General features: G+C 41.8%; 1 protein-coding gene across 3 annotated transcripts in view; it reads left to right on the forward strand.

The window, feature by feature from the left end:
• The window catches only part of LOC146063590 (proton-coupled folate transporter-like), a 364,667-nt gene that overhangs the window by 280,422 nt on the left and 62,350 nt on the right, over positions 1-21,895 (forward strand). For 2 of the 3 annotated variants that reach the window (XM_083176104.1, XM_083176106.1), the window contains one exon: positions 7,115-7,271. In XM_083176104.1, coding sequence (XP_083032230.1) covers positions 7,115-7,271 — 157 coding nt within the window. Of the gene's footprint in view, positions 1-7,114; positions 7,276-21,895 lie in introns of those variants that run through there. The other variant, XM_083176105.1, reaches the window with a different exon arrangement.

A 21,895-nucleotide genomic window follows, 5' to 3' on the forward strand; every position in this document is an offset into this window, starting at 1 on the left:
CACATGTACTCCATACAGCGCCTGTTATATACTGTAGTCCAGGACCGGACTGGCCATCTGGCCTTCTGGCAAATGCCAGAAGGGCTGATGGCCTTGTGGGCCAATTTTGTGCATGGGTGAGGAGGATGTCCAGTCTCTCCAGCAGCATCATCATCATCAGCAGCACGTAACCCCCCCGCAAGCTGCCCCCCACGTGCAGAATGTAAGGATGCGAGGAGTCCTGCTCACTGGAAAATTAGCTGTGCCAGGCAATGCTAGCAGCTAAACCAGGGCTGGGCAACAGCGGCCCTCCAGATGTTGATGAACGACACATTCCAGCATGCCTTGCATCAGTTTCAGAATGGCCACATAGCAAAACTAATGCAAAGCATCCTGGGATGTGTAGTTCACTAACATCTGGAGGGTCGGTGTTGCCGAGCCCTGGGCTAAACACTCTGCATCCCGCTGCTCCCCCTACGCTGCCTCACAAGTACAGAAGGGAGTTTGACAGGACTACCCTGTGCTCTATCCTGGGACCCACCGGTGGCCTCAATTTTAATAATTACAGTACCCAGAAAGCCTGCCATTAAGCCCACATACCAGCTCCAACTGCTATTATAGTGTGTATATGTTGCTGCAGCCGGGGATGGGACGTGGGGCAGCCGCATTTTCACCCAAACCCACAGGCTGATTGTGGTGATACTGGCTTTGCAGCTGGATACACAGACTAGAATCCGTGCAGATGTATATTCATCAGCCTGCTTGCTCCTGACAGCCACTACAGTCTGCACCCGCTTGCCCAGTTGTTGATTACACAGGGTGGAGATTCATCCTGCATGGCATTGATAGAGAAACTTAATTCTTGATGTGTAGATGGTGAGCCTTGAATATTAACACCATGGGGCCAACCTGCAGCTGAATACTCGTGACCCCTGAGGGGACAGAGAACCCTGTTATTTGGGGCCCAGTGCCAGCCCCCCTCAATAGTCGGATACAAGACTCCATTTGAGGAAAAGCAAGGTTGGACACTTGAAATATATGCCCTATGCTTCCCTGACCTATTGGACCAGAACTCTTTGGGTAAGTCCACGTACACTGTGTAATGGGTATAACAGTGTGTTCCATAATGTGTAATGGGCATAACGGTGTGTTCCATAATGTGTAATGGGCAAAATGGTGTGTTCCATAATGAGTAATGGGCATTACGGTGTGTTCCATAATGTGTAATGCCTCCTTTTTGTGATGCCATGCCTCCTTTTTGCCACGCAGCTTCGCCACGCAAGGGTCCCACCTACTGCAAGTAGGCCTGTGTGCTCAAAATGCCAGGGCCGATTTCTGTTACCAGTCCGGCCCTGCTGTAGTCTGCTAATAAACTAAAAAAGAAAACACAAGTATATCTATCACACATATTAATTTGGCTTGGGTTTAGGCTGTGCAAGAAAGATTCATGGAAAGCTATCACATATGTGGAGGCTCTGCTAAGCACAACAAACAAAATTACATACTGCACAGATCATGATGTTTACCCACTGCACCTGCACACTTGTAGATTAGTGCAATAAACCAAAGATTCTGTATTTTGAAGTTTAGTAATTCATTGGCAGTATAGTCCTCTACACAACTTATTTGTCACAATTAGTACAAGATCAGTTGGCTAAATAATTCATATCAATTATTTGTCATAACATATACAGAAAAACATAAACCAAAGATGGCCTACACATCACAGTAGAGTATTTCACAGGAATAAGAAACATGTCCACAATAATGTAAATACAAGATCACATCTAATTGCAATTCCAAAGTTGAAATCATGATACATTGATTCAATTGAGCAAATCTTTCACTGCATTCAATAAAGTTATTTGACCCACTTGTTCAGTGTCTCAGAAAAATATTGTATGTATATGACGACTGAAGCACATACAAATGTGATTAGACATATTTATTTCATACTGCAGCATTAGTTTTATATATTTTAATTTTACTTTCTAATTACAAATTGTATTTCTTATTTTCAAATCATGACCAAGGGCCTGATTCAGAATGGATCAGTAATGTGAGAATTTGCAGTGGACTGCAGAGAGAAAGCCGTCGCCCAGACAGATAGAGAAAACTCATCTTGCTAAATTGTGAGAGGATTGCTGAGCCCACCAAAGCGATTTTGCAGTCTGTGCAATTGTGTGTAAATCTTAAGCTTCCGCTAATCTGTGACTGGTACAGGCTGGAAGTGGCGCTGTCCTTTTTAGAGGATATTTTGAGGATCTGTGTGTGTGTGTGTTGATACAGTATGGGTTGCCCCGGCATTAAGCATAATAAATGGGCTACTCAAGAATGAAGTCAATTGAATTTCCACTTCTAAAAGCCAGTAATTACCTCATACCAGTGTATCATCATTTTTAGATAGAACTATAGGGCATACTAGAAAATAATAAATGGTGTTTTTTTATTACAACTTGATCCAAAGAAGAACACGTTGATTGTCTATAACTAATGTAGCTCACACATTTGCAATCATGCTGTGAGCTCGAATTATGTATATGTCACATGATTTACTGTTTGATTGATGAACTCAACAATATATTACTCATTAATGTTTGTTTTAATCATTTTTGTAAATTGGCTAGTTCTAAATTTAAGTGTGTAAGCAAACATATTCTTTAAAGTCAGCATTAGTGCCCAGCATAGAAGGTGCAGGAGAATGATAAATGACCTTCACATTGCTTGTAGAAACCTCTAATTGGCCCTTATTCTGATCGGTGCGGATATATCCGCGTGCGTTCGCCCCGCCGATGTTTTGTGTCTGCGCATGTGCAGAGGCGTCTCTGCGCATGTGCGAGCGGGGCGTACGGCCAAATCCCGCATGATCTGTGAACACTCCGAACAGGGGGTGGAGAGGGGCGTGAGGGGCTATTTGGGCTCATTACCATATGCATACGCCCCGCGTTTCATGGGCGTTCCCATGCAAACGCTGGGCGTACGTATGGTAATGCAGTCGTGACGCACGTGTAGGGGGCGGACATATGACATCGCCGGATGTCAGCTGCCCGCCCATATCCCTGCTTTTGCACGGAAACATGTCCGTGTGGTCTGAGGTTGCGGGAGCTGGTGGAGCACTCGGTCCTGCATTCGATGGTCTGCGACCATCGAATGATGGGGGAGGTTCCCTTAGATGGAGGAGGCGTATTCCGTGAAAAATACACGTGCGGTCCGTTCGGCCAGCTTCTTACCGCATACGGACGGAGTTGGCGATCCGTATGGAAGGCGGGGTTTCGCACGCACGGTTCTGGCCGCATATTCGGCTCCGGCCGCACCGATCAGAATAAGGGCCATTGTTCTGTAACAACTCTCTTACAAGGGCTAAATAACTTGCCACTGTACTAAATATTTCAACGAAATATCATTTTCAATTAAAAGTCAGAACAGTAATTAACCTTTCCCTCATCTCGATCTAGTAGAGAAAATCCAAGCAACTGTATCCCATAATTAGTATTTTACAAAAACTTTATTAACTGATAATATAACAATGAGATTAATAATGATTTCTAATGTACATATCCGGTCTAAAATATGTTTGACCTAAGTACTAACTATAATGGTGACATTGCATGATTTGAGTTATGGGATTTATACAAAGGATGCAGCAATAAAATTAGTTACTGTTGCTTTGTGTTAAGCGCGATACATACAGTATAATTATAATAATTACTTTTTTCATTTATTTTTATATATATATACATACACAGAGCGCCTTTCAAACAGTGCTGGGAATCGCCAGGCTGGCAGAGAGGCACTCATCTGACGGGAGTGAGCGTCACACATGCGTACCCCCATCAACACGGGGGAGCTGCAGAGGGTGTGGGAGGGCTCCTTCGGATTGGGGGAGCTGCAGATGGTGGCAGAGGGCTCCGTTGGAACAGGGCACAAGAGCATCTCGTGAGCGCGTGTCCCCTTTTGGCGGCTGACGGTTGGCGAATCTATAGCTATCTATGCTGTCCTGTGAATGGCTGAATCATTGAGCTTCCTGTCTATATGGTTCTATAAACCCGCTCCAGGGCCAGTTGTAGTTAGGTCTCCTAGGATCTCATACTAATGCATGGCCAAGTGTCTTAAAAAAGGTCTGAGATGCAGACCGAAATGTTGACAAGCCACTGATGTAAGTTGCCGGAATAAATGTATTTTTTTCCAAGTTCTGTCAAATGGTGAGTGCCCTCTTTTTGCTATCTCTATTTCTTTATCTATGGTGACTAATGTCCCTAACCCTGCTTTTTTCAGCTTTACATAAGCTACATATGGAAAGACAAGTGTTGTCCGGATCAAGATAAATATATTTCCAGACCAAAGAGGTGTATTTTTTGGTCTTCTGCCCAGGCATAGCAATGGGCTTTTTCATACCACGGGAAAAAAAATGTCTTGCTCTGGGCCTCATTTAAGCAAACCACATCCCCATCATCCTCCTTGTCAACTTCCTCCTCAGTGCCAGCTACATTAATATCCTCCTCCTGGTGTACTTCTACACTGACACCTATAATCTCAAATTCAGGAACTAGACCATGGGTGATCCTTCCAGCATATGCAGAGGGAATGCAAATGGTGAAAGGAGACACCTCTTCCCGTACAGTGATCACAAACACCAACACACTTTTGTAGTGGGGGGAGGAGAAGGGCTTAGCCTTAGATCATCATGTGAAGCTGAAACACGAGTTTTAAACATAAACCAGGGCCTTAGTCATTTCTTGTCACTCTGTGTCATAAATGGCATATTGGCAAGCTTACGTTTCTCCTAGAATGATTTAGATTTATTTATTTTCTTCATGTTACTGAACTTTTGGGATTTTACATGCCCTCTACAATGACATTGGGCAGCGGACTTGGCAGACGATGCTGATGGCATTTCATCAACACTAGGAGGAAGTGGTTCTTGTTCTTTCACTATTTCATCCTCCACATTTTGTTTCTCCATTATCTTTCTTGAGTATAACTGGACTTTAAATCTAAAAACTTCTAATGTCCTTATCAGTGGTTTCTCTAAATAGAGAGAAATTTGGACTACCCATGTGAGCTCCACCTCAAACCTTCCGTGTTAGTCAGCACTTATGGAGCAAAAATACTTGGTCTAAGTACACACTTCATATTGTATGCAATCAGCATCATTGCTTTCATCGGGACATGGCGGGGAGCCTGTATAAGTGTTAGGTCTTTGGGGAGTCCCCATGTGCAAATACAGAAGGAGACTGACCAAGCACCACACCTGACTCTGTTGTCTCTCCCAGTGGTCGATTGATGTATGCAGTGCTAGACTTCACTTATAGCAGCCGCATCCGAAGGAGCGAGGTAGGCCTGCTCCCAGGGCCGGTGCAAGGCACCGGAGCGCCCCAGGCGAGTCGGGGTGGGGGCGCCCCGGTGCCGGGGGGGGGGGTACCTGTCCTGCGGCGCTGTGTATTTCAATCTGGCGGCGGGGGCAGCGGGGGTCCCTGCAGTCCATTAGAAATAACGAGCGCTATCCGCCGGGCTATGCGGAAGCGCTTCTAGTGTGAAAACACTGGCAGCACGCTGATTGCCTGAGATCAGCGTGCGCCGTGCTGCCAGAGTTTTCACACTAGAAGCGCTTCCGCATAGCCCGGCGGATAGCGCTCGTGATTTCTAATGAACTGCAGGGACCCCCGCTGCCTCCGCCGCCAGATTTAAATACACAGCGCCGTAGGACAGGTACCCGGGCGGCACAAAATGCCGCCCTCCAGTGGCCGGCGCCCTAGGCAAATGCCTAGATTTGCCTAGTGGTGGCGCCGGCCCTGCCTGCTCCAACCCCGATGCCCCCAGGTTTTATGACAATGCATCAACCAAAAATAAAAAATGGACAAAAGGATAACTGACTTAAACCCGTGAAAACAAACTAACAGACAGTGGTATATTTTATAACAAGTAGTAGTGAGTTGAGTAGAAGTATATGGGAGCAATCCTCCACTGAACTCCCAGGAATGCAACAATGCAAGAAGATGTTATGCAAATAAATAATTCCACACACCCAGACTTATAATTACAGAGACACAGCAGGATGTAAACACAGTATGTCCTGGCTAATTGCATACATGCAACAATGGATGAAAATTTTAAAAATAAACAATATAAAACATGTGTTAAGATGGATGGCAAAACCCCTAATAAGAGAGGACATATACTCCATACATATACACTCTAACAGAAATCAGCTGTAATACTGCAGATGGAAAAACCAGCACTTCTCTCTGTCAGACAGGGTATGTGTTAATACAGGGTCTCTCAGACTGCAGCAATGGTTCACAGGCACAGTCAGGACTTCACAGGACACCCGGCAGGAGTGCCTGCGGGAAAACACAGGACTACAACAGATCCAGGGGAAACATATAAACTACAAACAGAATATTAATAACTCTGACCCACTGGAGGTGTCTCGTGACAATCAGCAGCTCATTCAAGTGAACGATTGTATAAATGATTGCTCATGAATGATCTAACTTTGGAGATGGTGGAGGGGAGTGGGAGCCAGTAAATCAGCTTTACCAAATCGTTCACCATGCATACACATGAAATGATTGGTACACATCGCTAATGACTGGTCTATGATCTTTCTTTTCAATGACCGGCAAGTACACGCATCGTCATCTATATTGTTCATACACACAATTTGAGTGATTGGTCGTTTCAATCATTCGGAAAACGCCCAGATCTTTTGCCAAATCAATCCATGTGTACACACCTTTAGTTTTTAAATAGTTTCAAATAAGTTTACATGTAGGATTATTAATTTTCTTAAAATGTTAGCTTTATAATCCATTATTATGACATTTCTATTGCAGCTCAGTCAAGCTAGAACACAGTAAATTATTTTATAAGATGGGAGTTATATTGAAGATGGGATGTTGCCCATATCAACCAATCAGAATCTACTTTTTCTTTGTTTAGCATCTTCTAGAAACCAATAGATAGTCTGATTGGTTGCACATAGCAGCATCCTATATTCAAAATAACTCCCATCTTAGTAAATAAACCCCTGAGTCTTTTGAATGCCCTGCTAATGTATTAAACATACTTTTTTTAAAAAAAGTGCATACTGTAGTGTATAATGTTTTTTTTCTATCTATTTTTTTTTGTTTAGGTGCCATGTTTTCCATTATGGCATCTGTTGAAACTACTTGTTTACTTATTGGTGCAGCAATTTTCAATGGAATTTACCCAGCAACCCTATCAACATTTCCAGGAATGTGCTTCATAATCATGGCAACTTTCATGTTGATTACTTTTGTGTTGATTCAGTAAGTACTAAATCTTTTTTTTTTTCTTTGTTTAGTTATTCATATATTGTAATGCTTACTATATGTGTTGCCGATACCTTCATAAGCAATTGTATGTGGTGAGATCCTAAAAATATATCTTATTAGCTAATTGAAATTAATCACAAGGCAATGATTTTATGTACTTTTTATATTTATTAATGAAAGACACTATTATTCTAAATTACAACTGTATTTTCTCACTTTTATTATTGGGACCATATTTTTTACAGACTACAGTTTTAGTTCATTTGTAAATACATAATTAAGTTCCAAATCGCAATGTATTAATCTAAATTATCATAGTTTACTACCTGAGACAAAAACAGAGTTTGGAATTCCTTGCCCCCAGTAAAAGATAGATACTCCCTCTACCTATAAACAGTAACTGCCATATAATGCAAATAACATTACAGTGACTGACATATAATACAAAGAGCATCATAGTACCCCATACAATACTTCAATGAGTGCAATATAAGACATCTGAGGAAGACAGCACAATGCCTACTGTATATATTGCAGATAATTTCATGTGTGTGGCTGTAGTTGTGGTAATATACTGTAGTACTGTTGATATGCTTCATGTATTTCTTTCAAGGTTAACATTAATATCACATGTTGAATTTCTAACCATATTGATGTTCAGGCCATGTCAAAATTCTGGTGTTGACATTCTATACATTGACATGGTATACCACATCTGCAGAGAACATTGCAGTGACTGCAATATAATATATTAATAAACAATGACTGCCTTATAATGCAGATAATATCTCAATAGTACAACTACCAAGACTGTCTCAGGGGCCTCATAGCTGCTCCCCCTGCAACAAGTTACATATGCAGTCTTTACCACAGCAATGGGCTGTGCAGTCCATGACATGCCGGGGAGTAAGGATGGCCTTGCAGACAGGAAGGCTCTGGTTTTCGCTCAGTCACTGCTGTCCCCATTGTCCCCACCCAGCTTGCAGAGTGAACGCATCTACATATTAAACTAGAGAGGGGGCAACCTGATGAGGGAACAGGGGAGTTTCCCATCCCCTTGCACCCACAGTCACTCCTCCAGGCTGAGCCTGTCAGATGTCTGGAGAGGTGGTGTCAGTGCACAGCTCAGTACACATTGAGCACCCTGTGCATGGTGGGAGCCGCAGACAGGGATGACCTAGCCCACTCTCAGTCACTGCTCCCACTATCCTCATCCAATGCAAAAAAGGAGGTGAAGAGCCAGCCAGGCCTTCGGTGAAATGAGTGGGGAGAGAGCTGCCATCTGAATATTCAGAATGTTATCTCCATCCTGCTGCCCTGCCTGCACTCTTGTGTCTGTGGTGTCTGCTTGGTCTGTTGCCTCAGCATGCCAGCTGCAAGACCCCAGCCCACTGCCACTGGAACCACTGTGCAAGGTGCAGGATGACTACCCACCCTCCAATTATGTGCCTTGTGCCCCACTCCCCCCACTATACACACTGCCACTGCTATACAATGTGTCCCCATTTTACACTGTGGGCCCCCAATATACACTGTGCTGACACCCCCACACCACTATACACTGTGCCCCCACTTTTTTCCACTAAAGACTGTGCCACCACAGAGTTTTAATTACACCCCTGAATACATATAGGCCCTTATTCAGATCTGATAGCAGTACAAATTTGTTCTCAAAATGTGCACTGCAGGTAACATGTGCAGATGGAGTTCAATTTGGGCGGGGTGTGTTGAAACTGTAATTTAAATTGCAGTGTAAAAATAATGCAGCCAGTATTTACCCTGAACAGACACAAAATAACATGTTACATCTGCCCCACCTTTAGTGCGCATGTTTTTGCCTATTTTGAGAATAAATTTGTACTGCAATCAGATCTGAATAAGGGCCATAATATCAGTGGCTTTCATACAATATATAGAGCATCAATTACCAATGTATAGTACAGAATATTATTTATACCCTCATCAAGAACACTTAAAATGATTAACTATATCAACATCATTGTAACAATCCCACTCAGTGCAAAGTAATTAATACAATTAACACCTTGCGATAAATATCTATATCAACCCAATTATTAAATAGCCCCAACATTATAAAATAATTCCATTTGTGTATATTTACAGCCCTGACTATCTTTCTTACTGTCTCAAAAAAAGTTATCTTTATTAACTCCCTTAAAGTATAAAACCCTTTTCACCCTCTGTGACAAAAATGTGGAAGAGTAGATGTTAGGCTTTTATAGGATAGTGCAATCTGAAAATGACGTTGGTTCCTGGGGCTTGGAAAATTTTCAGACCAAAACTTTATTTGTGGTTGTGAATGGAGGGACCACTGAAAATACCCTCTAACATACTGAGGATATTTAGCTTTTTCATTCTGAGCAAAATTCTTTAAAAAAGATACCATTTAGTATTAGTTTGCATAATACAAAAGAGATGTGCATCAGTCAATTCTCCTTCATCCAAGTGAAATCTATTAAGTACAGTATGCTACAGTAATTACTTATTTTCATGAACAGGCAATATAAAGGGTCAATATATAAATAAAGGGTCAAAAACATTTCTATCTATGCTATATTGCTGTGTGTTCCCTGTAAAATTCAAATTTATGTTGAAAAAAATAAATTCAGTTGGATAGACTGAAAGTAAAAATGTTTCCAGTGAATTGTATTACATAGACAATGTGAAAAGTGGTTATTGTTATACATGCAGATCAGTGTAGCTCTCATTATTCATTTCAACAAAATATTGTAGATACAATTCTTTAAGGACAACTTTTCTCTACCCAGCATGATGGTCTCATACTCTGTTTGGTACAAGAGGATGCATATATAATACTGTACAGACAGACCACTGTGTTGGCAGACATGGTGATTGTGTTTACATGGGAAGCGTGACCTTGCTTTCTTCTCTTTTTCATTTAAAGTTTGCAGATTATACTTAACAAATGGGAAATATTTTGTTAAATTTGCTCATCTATTACTTCACATTTAGTGGGTTATTCTGATTGCATCGCTCCCCTGCGCATTCACATAGGGAAATTAGTGTTTTAACCAATTTGTCTGAATGACCATTGTCTGTTTCCCAGTGTACTGTATATGGGAAAATGGTTGATTGTAATTTGCTTCAATGTATTACCATATATTTGTTCCCAATAGAGAGATTCTACAGATAATTCTTAAGGTGTGCATGTTGAGTGACATGCTTAAGCACAGATTGCTAACACACACACACTATATTATGCACCAGCGATGTGTGCTGACCAGTGTTTGCTGGTGAGAATACTGGCCTTTTGGCTAGATTTTGACTGCATGACATATTTTTTTGCCAGATTCTAATAAAACTACCAGTATCAGGATCCAGGCTGCGGTGGCTGGGAGCTTGTAGTGCTATTTGTCAGGCGGTGGGGCAGGAAGCGCTGCCGAATTTGAAAACATTTTGAAAAGACTGGCCGGACGATGATTGGCTAAGAGATTCAGGCAATCAGCATCCGGACAGTCTTTTAAAAATGTTTTCAAATTCAGCAGCGGTTCCTGCCCTGCCGCCTGGCAAACAGCGCTAAAAGCTCCCAGCCACCTCAGGCAGGATCTCCACTGCCAGGGCGCCACTTCCCAGCTGCCGTTTCCTGGATGCTGCTTCCCAGCTATCACTGCTGCACATAGGTGTGTGACAGCAGCAGTGGCGTAACTACCTAATTTGCGCTAATTTTTCTGCACTCCCCCTGGCACCTCCCCATGACCATACCATTTTTTTTATAAGTGTCAGTTTTCATAATAGCAGCAGGAGCCGGTGCCAGGAGAGACGGGACCATGACGGCATGTACCGGCAGACAGCAGCAGGTAACTATAGCCCCGCAGACCCCTGGGGCCGGCGTCCACACTTTCTCTGCACCTCCCTGCCACCGCGGGGGCTGCAGAGCTATAGTTACGCCACTGGACAGCAGTGCTTCACCACTGGCACACACCTATGGATCATACCAACACATCGTGGGTGCTAAAAAGTTCCCGCGATGTGCTGCTGATGGGTCTGATTCGATGGATTGAATTTGCAGCAGGTTCAATCTGTAGGGTCAAACACAATGTGCACAGAACTGCGCATGGGGTCGGATGAGGTATCAAACACATCCTATTTGGGCCGATTTCTCGTCCCAATCCACCTGGATCTGCCTGGATCAGGACAAGTGTATGGGCACCTTAAGCTTCACTTTGGGCGGAGACTAATGGGAATGGTCTCTGTAACATGCTTTATTATGTGTGCATTAATGAATATGTAAATACTTTATTGTAATATTAATAAACTGCAATTTTTGTGTGAACACTTTAGACGCTGAGATGAATAGAACAGTGTACATGGCTTTAAAATATATAATACACTTCATTATACTTAATTGTAATTGGGGCATTAATTAGCTAATAAATGCTTCCACTACAGTTGTTGTTAAAATAATTTTAACATATTTTATTCTAATTGTCTTTTTCGCTAAGTGCTGGACTTGCTTAATGCTGCAATTAATGCACTAAGCAGTGCATTGTAAATGCAGAATATGTGTATGTCTAAATTACATTTAACACAGAAGAATTCTACTAAAAGCCTTAGGTGATAGAGCAGGTATAACAATGATTACTTTCCAGGAGGATGTGACCATATTCTAATAAATAATTCTTACGATTGATTTCTATCCATCATAGGCTACAGTATATCATGGTTCAGTTAATTAAGTTTACAGCCATCTTTTCCAACTAAAACATTTAGCTCTTCATGTGATAAGCTTTTGTTGAGACCATTCAGAGAAAATTGTTAGTTTGAAAAATGCATGTACAGGTGTTTTATAGTGTACATTCCAAAAGTTAAAAATCGTATTATGTTACAAGGCAGTAACCTAGGGAGGTTGATGCAGTTAGAGTGTAATTACCCTGTGGGTGTAGCCTGAGCACCATCTGCAATGTATATTATTAATGTACATCTCACCAGTGGGCACCTGTAGGAGCACTGTCAAACTACTGGCTAAGCTGAGTCAGTGAGCTACAGTATGCCGCTCCCAGTTCTTCAAGTCTAAAGAGCGACTAGTCCTGACATCAAGACCTCTCTCTAGCGTAACTGTCTTGGCTTGGAGCAACAGAAAGGTAAGCAGCACTACAGATCCACGAAGTCGGATGGATGTAGGAGGACTCATCATGAGGAATTGAAATGAGATAAGCAGCAGTGGAGCTCATTGGGCTGGGGTGAAAGATTATGATGTGAAGGAGGAATAATGATGGTAAAGAAGAATTTCGAGGAAGAGAAATGAGGTAAGCAGTACCAATTTACTCTGGTGTAATGTGTATAAGGGGTACTACGTTGTGGGGTAACCAGTATAAGAGGCTTTGCCAAATGTGTATAAGTTGCTCTATTGTGTAGCGTAACATGTATACGGAGTACTACTGTGTGGGAAAATGTGTATCTACTATAGCAAAATATGTATAAGGGGCTCTATTATGTTGTGTAATGTATATAGAGGGTACTCCTGTGAGGTGTGGTGTGATTAATGGACACTACTGTGCAACGTAATGTAAACTACTGTTCAGTGTAATGTGAATTGGTATGGTTATATGGTCATGCCTCTTCCCCAGCACAACTATGCAATTTGTTTTTTTATATTTACCCTACACTTTTGAATATTCACTCTATTGCTCCATATACAATGTACCCAACTTGGTAAATTGTGTATCAGGAATAGCAAGGCATTTTAAGTGCCGACAGATCAAATCTTCAAAAGAAACTTGGAGGTTGATGGATCAAGCAGTGAAAAGAAGTTGCCCATAGCATGCCATCAGCTTCTACCTATAATTTTATAGAATATACAGTATTTACTTAATGTTACCTTGATGCTGATTTCCTGCTTTTACCAACTCCTCCAGTATTTTTACTGCTTGATACTTTAACCTTTTAATGCATCTGTATATAGATATCAAGAGTGACATTTAATAGAATGCGGTTTTTAGACACTTTCAAATTCGCCCATTATCGCACTTTTTAAAATCGCATTTTTGCAGTGATTTTGCATATGAGGTGCGTGTTCCGGGGACAAAAAAAGTGCAATAAAGTGTGATAATGGGCGAATTTTAGTCATGAAAATGTGCGAATTGTAGTCATGCAAATGTGCGTATTTTAAGCATGAAATTGTGCGAATTTGTGTTTTAAAAAAAATGGCATGAGGTTCCCCCTCCTGAGCACAACCAGCCCCGGGCTCATTGAGCCGGACCTGGTTCCAAAAATACGGGGGTCAAAAAATCTGGAGGTCCTGCGTATTTTAAAACCAGCACCGGGCTCCAACAGCCCGCAGTGTCATGGCACATTTTCAATATAAGGTCCCCCGGCCGAAACATTAGCACCATGGTTGGTCAGCCTTGGACGGGGTACCTGGAGGAGTGGGGGGACCCCCCAATAAAGGGGTCCACCTCTAAGCTTAACCAGACCAGGGCTGAAGTCCGGGGCTGTCACCGGCGTCCATGGCCAGTGGACACCGGCCTGATAGCGTTAATTCACACATTCCTAACATTGCTTTATGCAGGAGAACTACAAGTGCCAGCAGACCTCCCCCGCATGCTGGGACTTGGAGAACCAGAAATCACATTTTTGCATCCTATTAAATGTCTCCCCAAATGTAAGTTTCCATTAACATTAACAAAGGTTTTCAATCTGGCAATGAATGTTATTTCACTATTAGATGTATTATCTTCTTGGTCATTTTGTATATCATTATTACTCTTGTTACGTAGTTGACCCTATTTAGATTAAATTGTATTACTTGTTGAATTTAAACACTTGATCTGTCACTGGTTTGGTGAGTTGTGAGCAGATATTCCTGTTTATTAAAAGTAAATGTATTTAATTCTTTAAGCGAGTTTGATAAAACTGCCAGACTAACAATGAACTTGTCCAGAGAGTTTGATTCCCTTTTCATTTACACAGAATGAAGGGGAAGGGAGAGGTCATGTAACAAAAAGGCAGTTAATTTTAAAACTACATAAAAGCTACTGGAACAGTGGAAAGGGTGAAGTCAGAAAAGAATACAAATTGGAAAGGAAATGAGCAATTAAAATCCACAGAGATTAAATGCACTGTTAAATCTTCTGTGAAGTAAGGGAATCACTTCATGATTTGAAAAGTCAGTAGAATATAATTATAAAATGTATGGATTATGTTACAATATAAATAACTACTAATGTTCTCTGAAATTTTGTGGGTTTTTTATTCAAAAGATTCTAAAATTACATAAATGTGTACACAACGATCATAAGAATAAAGTCCCTAATTATAATTCATCACTGATGTATGATGTATATTCTGTTATTTTCTACACTTTGTTTTCCCTCTTTCTGTGCTACTACACCTATCGTCATTCATTATTATGACTTTCGCCATTTATCCATAATCTGAATAAAATCTTATTCCATCTGAATAAACTCTCCAAAGCTTCCGAAAAGTATTAGTGTATCAGAATGGAATCTGCTGCATGAGCTAAAGTAATGAATACAACATACTGTATATTGTAACACAAACCCAATTATCGGATGGCTGTCTATAAAAATACTAAATTTCGGTGTCATGTTCTGTAGACTTTGGTGATACATCTAGGTCCCTTGGACCTGACTGCAAAGTAGTGGAGCAAGGAGATTTTATGGGATCCTTGTTCAAGGAGTGAGTACAGATAATCACAGAAGGCTTTGACCGGGAGCTGCTCTAGGATACAGAACAGGAAGACACAAATGCCAAAACCTGCAACCACTTGAGTTGAACACAACCAATGACCAGAACCCAGTCAAGTGGAGTTAGAATCCATTACTGGGAACTCAAGATTCTTGCTGCAGAAACTCCAAGCAATAGGCCTAATTCATACTGTTTCGCAAAGCACATTTTTTTCTGTAATGGACAAAACCATGTTTCACTGCAGCTGTGGCAAATGCAGAGAGAATTAGATTTTGGTGGGGTGTATTCAAAGTGAAATATACATTTCAATGTAAAAATAAAGCAGACAGTATTAACCTTAAATAGAAACAAAATAACTCATCCAAATCTAACTTTCTTATCTATTAGTCTTCCTTGCTACGTCCATCGAGGCCCCATGCCAGAGCTGGCTTCAGCCACATCATGGCATCATCATCTCATGAGAGCAACTCCAGCTTCGCAGAGGTGAACTTACTGGCTGCATGTCTGTGACAAGGAAGTCACATGCAGCCAGCCACTACACAACTTGCCTGGATGACCGCCCTCACCCTCCTCCTGGATCACATGCAATATATCACATGCAATCCCAGCACATGCAGGACATACGATCTAAGGGCTCCGGTCCAATGCATATGGGAACACACATCGAATTGGAGGTAAAACTAGATTTACTTGGCCAATGGTTCACAATCAGATGAAATAACGCAAACTTGCACTAGTCATCCTTGACAAAGAGGCCTAGTGCCTTGAAACGCATTGGAGAAGCAGGGGAAGACACTAGAACAGCACCTCGCATTTGCCAGAAACGCGGACTGCAACTTCTGGTAATGGAACTAACAGCATGTGAAGACTGAGAAGACGCCGCTGTTACACTCTACATATTCCGCAGCACTTTTACAGACAGACATTATAGGGATCATTTTGTTGGGAGCCAATTAACCTTCCAGTATATTTTTGGATTTTTCAGAAGGAAGCAACTGAGCGCACAGAGATCTCCACTCACGGTTAGCTGACAGGACAGTACCTGCACATGGACTTGACCTCACAGACGGAAAGCATTGATTTTTTTAGGACACAAACAAGATCCCACCAAAATGGTTCTCTGGAAACAGACAGACTGGATGCATTCAGGATATAATCGACCGGAATCCTTACTAGACATAGGCTAGAATACACTGGAGAATCTCTGGGACAGTAGAAATCAGCAAGGAATATCAAAGGAAAAATAATAGGAGTACCACAGGACTATTACCAGAAGGTTGAGTACTCAGAGCATGACTAAATACCAAGTACAGATGGAGCAGCTCTCAATGGAGCTGCTCCTGGTGACAGAATTGCCAATCTCCTTCCTGCACCTGCCACCTCCTTCCAACAGAATTGGGTGCATACACAAAAGGCACTTGCGCTCCCCGTTCTGTCAGAGCCCTCTGTCACTCTGCCACTCTGCCGGCTCCCTGCAGCTCCCCAGCAGCCTCCACCCCCTGCCCATCTCCCTGAGTGGATACAGGCAGGGAATCCGCTCCCTGCCGCCTTGGTGACAGGGACGCTTGCACATCCCCATAAGATAGAGCTCCTGTCCACCTCCAGTGGCATTGCCAGCTTTGCAGAGCAAATCGGCTGCCAGGAGTTGTACCAGAATGCTCAGAAATATTTAGCCTGCACAAGCTTAGGACATCTAGTGATCCTGCAGACTGGCTGACAGGCGCTCCATCCGTAGCTTAGGATGCAGCCACACTAAACACAGGCTAAGGCATGCATGGAAACAAGGCAAGGTCGATCAGCCAAAACCTGGAGAACTGATCCAGTTAGCACATAGATCATGAATAACAGCGACATCTGCGGTCACAGCCCATGACATACAGTAGGCATGTGACTAGTGTCTAAATGATATATTTTGAATGTGTTAAGTAATGGACTGGCTACGGGTCTGAGAATACAAAACCCAACTACTGTACATGTAAGAATGATTTAATTCCTGCTACATGCTTCACACTTGGGATTCAACTCAGTTTGGGGTGAAGTGGGCAACCTGCTGCTCCAATGGTGTATAAACACCAGCAACAGTGCAAAATCTTGCCCCCGCTGATGTTCCCAATCTCTCACTGGACTTGATGATCTTTATACAGTTCTAGGGGACATCGAACAATCATCAGCGAATCTATTGGTACCGAAAGTGCACCATATAGTTGGTGAGAACATTGCCCCTCCTTAAACTGGCCCTAATGTGTTCCAAAGATTCAATTCACATTGTCTATCAATTTTTTTTTATCATAATACTTCTATTACTATGGTTATCTCTGATACGGAGAGTAATGAAATATATTATATGACTGTATAACTGCTATAGAGCTATTTTCTCTTTGATCAAATATTCATTTTTTTTCTAAATAAAAACTGTATTACAAAGATATCTTTGAAGCAAATCCCACAATGATTATTTTTCTCGCTTACATTCTACTTTCTGAAATCTTGCAGAGTTTCGCCTTTGCAATTCTGTCAATAAAATGTGATCTTGCTGGTAGCAGCTTTCTTATTGCTGCATAGTGGTCAGGATGACACAAATGTGCTGTTGCCATCTGTAGTTTTAAAGTATGTAGAAGTAATCTTCACTTAAAAAGAAGGGTAATGACTTGGAATAATAGTGTAAGGTTAATTAGTGAAGATCAATGCAGCTGTAGAATATAGTATGTGTTCTATCAAACACCAAAGGCGGAAATAGATAATTAAGCCAATTATGTTATATTTTTCTAAGTACAAAGAAGCTCCAATGAACCATATTAGAAATTGTACTCAGTAGCAAAGCCCTGCCAGGTTTACAAATTTCGGCACTGCTTCAATTACTACTGTTCAATGATGTTTTACAATAAAATGGCTTCTATATTTATTTTCAATATATTAACCCTAATATTAAAAACAACTATTAAACTACTTTTTAAGCCAATCATTGTGCTACTTGCTGGTAAAATCTATATACAGTATCCTTTTGAGAGGGGTTGTTAAATAAAGATCTTTGGGGCAGATGTATGACATCTGGTGACATGAAGTAGTGATAAAGCAGAAGGTGATAACGCACAAGGAAACTTTTGATGTGCAGACCACCTCGGGAAGGTGGCTCAAGTTACACTGATGTAGAGAGTGAGAAACAAGTTGCTTTGTGAGGAGACAGTTTCGTTTTGTTTACCAACTTTAATCCAGAAATTCTCTCCCATCATTTGGTCCCACAAAAGAAAATATTTAAGAAAGAAATGCCCATGATTGATCGTCCCAATTCCTGAAGCCAAAAAATATTAATAATGAAAGATATGTGATACCAAATAATAGTCTACATCATGGATGAGGGAACCTTTTGACCATCAGCTGTTGTAGAACTATGCATCACAGCATGCCCTGCAACAGTGTTGGCATGTTCAAATAGTAAAACTGTAGCAGGGAATACGTAGTTCAACAACAGATGGAGGGCCAGATGTTCCACCATCTCTGGACTACATACAATATTGGGCCTGATTTACACCTTAATGTTGCTGTGCAAATTTGCAGAAGACTATGGTGAGATAGCCACCAAATAAAATCCTGCCCAAGCAAGTCTGCAAGTGCATTTGCATCTAACTTACCATTGAATGAGATAGAGACTGGCTGATTGAAGCTGGAGCTGATGTCACACCCTCCTCCAATATCCTTGGACACTCCCAGAAAACATCCATTTTCCACCTCCAAACGGTGGCTTTCTGTTACTCAAATTGTGAGGGGATTGCCATTAGATTAGATAAGTGGTTGCCAACCCTAGCCCTCGAGAGCTACCAACAGTTCACATTTTCCAGACAACCTAGCTGCTGCACAGCTGCACTCATTAATCACTGACACATTTTAAAAGATACAAAGATGGAGCTTATTAGCTCACTTGTGATTCTGAGGAGACCTGCAAAACATGCACTGTTGGTAGCTCTTGAGGACTAGGGTTGGCTACCGCAGGATTAGATGCTATTTTTTGTCACTGTTTGGCCTCAAACATGTGCGCTACAATCTGTTCACATGCGCCGTTGTTTGATAATAGATCGGCTCACGAAATAATCAGTGATCAGGTATGAATAACCCCCATAGCACTGTGTATGTGTGTGTGTGTGTGTATATATATATATATATATATATATAAGTGGTGGGCGATTACAATTTTTAATCGCGATTAATCGCATTACATTTTTGCGATTAATCGCGGTGATAGGCACATAAGTGCCGCTTACCTAAAATCTCGTTGCCAGGGGTTCCATGCTCCATGCCAAGCGGGATTGCATGCTTGTTGCATAGTGGGTTCCATGCTTGTTGCCAGGGGAAGTTTACTTGCTTATCGCCAGGGGATTTTCTTGCTTGTTGCCAGGGGGTTTACTTGCTTGTTGCCAAGGGGGCTACTTGCTCCATGCCAGGGGGGTTAGGTGTTCCATGCAAGGGGGGGTTATGTGTTCCATGCCATGGGGGGTTTACTTGCTTCATGCCAGGGGGGTTTACTTGCTCGTTGCCAGGAGTTGCAGGTCCACAGCGAACCCAGAATTCGCACTGGGTACTCTGCACTTCCCAGCCTGACAGACGCTAGAGGTAAAGGAGCACCTCTAGCATCTGTCTCCTTCACAGCAGCGGCCATATTTGGAGGGGCACAGGGTCTACGTCTGCATGTGTGGATGGAGGTTCTGCACCCCGGTGGCAAAAGGCCCTTCAAGCCTACACAGCCACCAAAGACATAGACAAAGGAGCGGGGCTGCACCAGACTCAAGTGCAAGTGCATATACTAAAGGGGATATAATAAGGAAGTGGGGGTTATGTGTGGCCAGTAGGTTCCGTTCCTTTGCAGCTCTGCAGTGCAGCTATTCCATTCATTGGCTTCTCTTTTCAAACCGTGTAAGAAACCCTTGGCCATTGACAATATATTTGTGTATTGCTTACTCTTGTTTTGCTGGTAAACAATTTATTTTGGAAGCTCTGAGCAGATCTCAGTGTGGCCCAAATCATCTGCTGCTCCTTGGCAATATGTATTTAAATACCCATCAACCAATGATGTAAAATCAGCTAACATGTGCATGTCCTATTTATTTATTAACCGTGGGTGGGAGGACCCAAGGACAATGCCATCTTGCATCACAATTCATTAATCGCACTGCTGAGAGTCAATAATATGTAAGATAAGTGGACTCGTCTTGAATTGCATACAACTGTTTGCACTCCCCTTCTTGCTTCGGCAATGTATTGCAAGACGGTTGGTAATAATCACAGAGCTGAGCAATCCCACTTATGAGTGTCAATGATATGTAAGATAAGTGGACTCGTCTTTATTTGCATACAACTGTTTGCACTCCACTTCTTGCTGCGGCAATGTATTGCAAGATGGTTGGTAATAATCACAGAGCTCAGCAATCCCACTGCTGAGAGTCAATGATATGTAAGATTAGATAAGTGGACTCGTCTTGAATTGCATACAGCTGTTGCACTCCACTTTTTGCTTCGGCAATGTATTGCGAGATGGTTGGTGGTAATCACAGAGCTCAGCATCCCCACTGCTGTGAGTCAATGATATGTAAGATTAGATAAGTGGACTTGTCTTTAATTGCATACAACTGTTTGAACTCCACTTCTTGCTTCAGCAATGTATTGTGAGACGGTTGGTAATAATCACAGAGCTCAGCAATCCCACTCCTGAGAGTCAAATCCAGCTTCCTCTGTGCATTCACTGTTTTGTCTTTTCCACTCGGGGAAGAAACCCTTGGCCATTGACATTGTATTTGTATATTACTTCCTCTCACCTAACTTGCTGGAAAACAGAAAGTTGCAAATGTGTAGACATTGGACGATCAAGCCATATAGTGGGGTTATCATTTATTAAACTTTGCTTGTAATTCAGCTTGTAAGTATCACTTAACTTGCTGGAAAACACAAAGTTGCAGAATTTCTTTTGGAAGCTTGGAGCAGTGCTGCCCAAATTATCCGCTGCTCCTTGGCTATTCGTATTTAAATACCCATCAACCAATAATGTAAAATCAGCTAACATGGCATCCAACATTGCTAGGCGCAGAGCCAAGTGGTGTAAGACTTCCAGAGCCAATTCTTTCAGCAAATATGTAGACCAGTGGTTCCCAAACTTTTTAGAATCATTGCACCCTAGAGCATCAGAATTTCTTTCACGGTACCCCTAGGTCAAAAGTTTCTTATTAAGAAATTTAGAAAAAAAAATTGATTGTTTTATGTGTAATACAAAGTTTAATTATGGATGAGGGACAGGATTAGCTTTGGTTTGTCCACATATTTTATTATTGACAGCCCACCAGCAATGTTTTTGCCTTTTACATTGACCATAAATAATTTGAATTAGTCCTGGACCACCAATCCAAGGCACCCCTGCAAGTGACCCGAGGCACCCCAGGGAGCCACGGCACACAGTTTGGGAACCACTGATGTAGACATTGGATGATCAAGCCATATATTGGGGTTATCCTTTATTAAAGTTTGCTTGTAAGTCAGGAATGAAACTTGTGAAGATGGCATGTTGAGATGTTAAGTCAAACATTCCTTAAGTGAACACTTACGATTAGGAATGAAGCCCCTGGTTTCCATGAAGAACTCCTACCTGTGTATCAAAGACATTGCAGAACCACCCCATATTGGTGGGACGAGACATCCCCCAGCCAGCAATAGTCATGGACCACATTTAGAGAAACAAAGTACAGTATGCCAGCGCTAGCTGAATGATTGATTCAGACGGTAATAAAAAATAATAATTTATTAACTCTAATTAAGACAAATGTAAACATCAATATAATAACTAAAGATAATATACAACAAAATGCATACAAATTAAAATAAAGGATGGGGATTTTTAGGTATTTGTATTTGCATTTTTCCCAATGACCTTCATTAGGAAGCTGGTATCA

This window comes from Crinia signifera, chromosome 3, assembly GCF_055691185.1.
Source record: "Crinia signifera chromosome 3, ASM5569118v1, whole genome shotgun sequence".
Taxonomy (NCBI): Eukaryota; Metazoa; Chordata; class Amphibia; order Anura; family Myobatrachidae; genus Crinia; species Crinia signifera.